The sequence below is a fragment of the Sinocyclocheilus anshuiensis genome, unplaced genomic scaffold (genome assembly GCF_001515605.1).
Source record: "Sinocyclocheilus anshuiensis isolate Anshui unplaced genomic scaffold, SAMN03320099.WGS_v1.1 scaffold68, whole genome shotgun sequence".
Taxonomy (NCBI): domain Eukaryota; kingdom Metazoa; phylum Chordata; class Actinopteri; order Cypriniformes; family Cyprinidae; genus Sinocyclocheilus; species Sinocyclocheilus anshuiensis.
Genome location: NW_015555741.1, coordinates 234,665 through 238,067, shown reverse-complemented (window position 1 = coordinate 238,067; position 3,403 = coordinate 234,665). Strand labels below are relative to the sequence as shown.

The following is a 3,403-nucleotide window of genomic DNA, read 5'->3' as shown; positions in this document are numbered from 1 at the left end:
AAACCGCATAAACACATTTCATTACACCAAATAATGTTCTTTTTAGCAACATCATATGACCCCTTTAAGAAAAAAATAAGGTTGCACTATGAATAATTATGAGACAGATAGATAAATAAGAAATAAGTTACAATATAAAGTTTATTTATTTACATCATTCACTGAATTAAATATGCAACATGAAAAATAGTTGGTACATTACAGTCCATTACAAACACAGCCTTTGTACCTCAAACAGAAGCAGAATCTGAACAAAGCTCTTACCAGATGGAGGAAGACATTCAGTGGGAGGAGAACCGACAAGTCCGGTCAAGTCCAGCTTCTCCATGAGACGATCCAGCACGTGGTCTGGTTTCACAGGTGTACTATGAGAGAATAACAGGATGTCCTGCCTAAAAAGGTCAATAACTCCAATCATTAGAATTCAAATTTAGAATAAAATCATTGAATGCTACACCATAAAACATCTACAGTGATCTGAAACACCTGCATGGTGTGACGTTCATCAAACTCTCTTCACTGGGAGGGAAAAGCGCCATTTCCAACACATCCAGGCATGGATCCTCCATGTTTAGGAATCTGTAGAGACTGCTGCTGCTGTCCTGGAAGCCTGCTGGTTTACTGGTCTTCCCCAAAACTTTGGTTCCCACCACCTCAAACACCTTACAGTCCAACAGCACCTGGCACAGCCTCGACACCATGGCTCTGGAGACCTGGGCATCTCCAAGAACCTTATTCTGGGTCAGATAATCCTGGATAACATCCACTGCATTGGAGCCCAGAAAGCAGTTATCGTGAGATCTCAGATGCTGCCTGCGTTTCTTGACCTTCACTTGGGCTTGTAGAGCAGCGATGACGTGGCTCCAGATTTCTTTCTTTTCAACCTTGTTGGTTTGTACATCTTGAGTTCTGTTGATCAATCTGTGATCTGAACAAACACACAAAAAAGTATTTTACTGTGCTCTTAAGTGCTTCAAATGAAAACACATTACCTTAAACCATAAAACAGATGTTACCAAGAGGTGTGTTGAGGGGACTGTAGAATTTCCCCACAATATTTAATGCAGCAACTTTATCCTGAACTGAAGCCATGTATTCGTTTCCTCGCTGCAGATGTGGCTCACACTCACCAAGCGTTCTCATTAATCAACAGCAGCTCATTAGCGACCTCTGCATGATTGGCTAACAGTGAACCAGTGAAAATTAGTGCAAAATAACAATACCCAGATGCAACACTAGATGGCAGAAAAGCATCTTTACATAATTGAGGCTGCATTTGGAACAGCATATTATCATACTGTCTACTATATCTGCAGTGTACAGTTTAAATATTGTGCACATTATGCAGATTAGTTGGGATTAAATTTATCTAGCAAATGTATCTAGATTTACTAAATGTGACATAATGTGCAGTATACAATTTAAGCATACTGTAGTAGGTTCTGTATCCCTCAATGCAATCCCATCCACTGTGCAATGATAATAATTGCATTGAATGTAATATCAACCATTATTAATCATTAATTTGTTTTCATTGTTTGATTGGCTGCTATGATTAAATAAATTTTTACACAAAAGTAGACTTAAAAAATGTACACATATCACATATAATCTCTATATATGAAGGTATCTATCTATCTATCTATCTATCTATCTATCAGTTTATCTATCTATCTATCTATCTATCATCTATCTATCTATCTATCTATCTATCAGTTTAGCTATTTAGCTTTCTATCTATCTATCTATCTATCTATCTGTTTATCTGTCTGTCTGTCTATCTATCTATCTATCTGTCTGTCTGTCTGTCTGTCTGTCTTCTGTCTGTCTGTCTGTCTGTCTGTCTTCTGTCTGTCTGTCTGTCTGTCTGTATAGTTTGTAATATTCTATAGGTTTATTGCTGTCTCTCTTTCATGGCAGCTGTTTCTGTTTTCCGTGTCAGATTGATCTCTCCTGTCATTGTTTGAAATGAAGGATGTGTGTGTCGTATCACTTTCAGGCTTACACACAAACACGCTCTCGCTGGAGAACGCAGACATGTGACCCACGATCAAACGCTGGTAATATACCATTCTGTTATCTGCGTTTCTCTGTGGTCACCTCAATCACTTTCTCTCTCACACACACACACCCCACGTCTTTCTTTGTCCTTTGTGGTTCCTGCTGTTTTTAATTTGTTAAGTGTAGGGAATGTTTCTGTGCAGGTTTCTGTGCTGAACTTGAAATAGTTGTGGCAAAAACTCTGCCAGATGCCTGAGGGGCTGAAAATAGCTGAATGAAACATCTTAAAACAAATCTTTGTTTGATGTCCAAGAGAAAAATGAAACGTAATGTAAGGATCAAGGAAATGCTAGCATATAAATAATTCAGCAGTCCTTTTGTTTGAAATCTTTGTTACATAATTTTTTTTTCAGTACTGTCAATCACACAATACAGGTTAGAGAGGGAATATAGTAGAATTTTAATAAAATACATTCTATACATTATGAGAATCATTTTGCTTTTAAATGGACAGACATAAAAACAAAAGCTTGAATTTAAAACATTAAAAGAATCAAAGAAACAAATCCTGATTCAAAATTTGTTGATTCAAACATTTGGATGATCTGAATTCGTTTGCAATATATTAAGACACATGATGCTCTGGCACTGCTGAGCTGAATAACTGTGACCTACACATGCATTTCCACCGCTAGGGGGCAGTTTGTCTCCCATGATACCTGATTCCAGGGTGCATCTGAGGTCATGTTTCATCTGAGATGCAAATCTTGGAGCAACACACATGCACACGGTTACTGCTCGAGTCTGAAATCCGCTGCCCGACCGCTCACCACAACACAGGACCGTCCAGATTCCCAGTGCTCTCCAGATCAAACAAAGACAAACGGCTCAGTCTGGAGTCTGTTTGACTCAAACTTCCCCTCCACCAATCAGTGGCTAAATTACACCATGCAGGATCCAAACAGAAGCAAACAAAAGAAAACAAAGCTGATTGGCCGAGGCAGAATGTGCAGGGTGAGGTTTCAGGCATTTCTGACTGTGTCTGAGCTGCAGGTGATGCATTCTGCAGTCAGGAGAACAACTCAACTGCATCAGGAATATTTAATCTGTACATCTCGGTTTGGTTATTTCAGGTCAGCTAAACTTGGTCAAAGTTTACTGGATTATTTATGAGGGCCATAACCCAAGACATGTGGCAACATTTGGCTCATGAACAAAGCTGGGGGCATCTTTGCCACTTTAAATCATTAAATACAATAGACCTTTGCTTTTGGACCTTTGAACGTTTATTCAAATTAATCTGACTCCATGTTGAACAAACGAGCAAAACAGTTCTTATGCAAATTATTTTGCATCAGAGCTCAAGTGCTCCATGCATGTTGATCTAGTTTAAATAAAAAGG

At 38.7% G+C, this 3,403-nt stretch overlaps 1 protein-coding gene across 1 annotated transcript in view; it reads right to left on the bottom strand.

Annotated features, from left to right (window-relative positions):
- Positions 1–1,180, bottom strand: part of LOC107673251 (DEP domain-containing protein 7-like) — a 4,199-nt gene extending 3,019 nt beyond the window's left edge. Inside the window, exons 1-3 of the mRNA XM_016466771.1 lie at positions 1,017–1,180; positions 487–928; positions 265–392 (exon numbers count right to left, since the gene is read on the bottom strand). Of these exons, the coding sequence (XP_016322257.1) occupies positions 265–392; positions 487–928; positions 1,017–1,143 (697 nt within the window). The 5' untranslated portion in view covers positions 1,144–1,180. The remainder of the gene's footprint in view (positions 1–264; positions 393–486; positions 929–1,016) is intronic.
- Between the last annotated feature and the right edge of the window lie 2,223 nt (positions 1,181–3,403).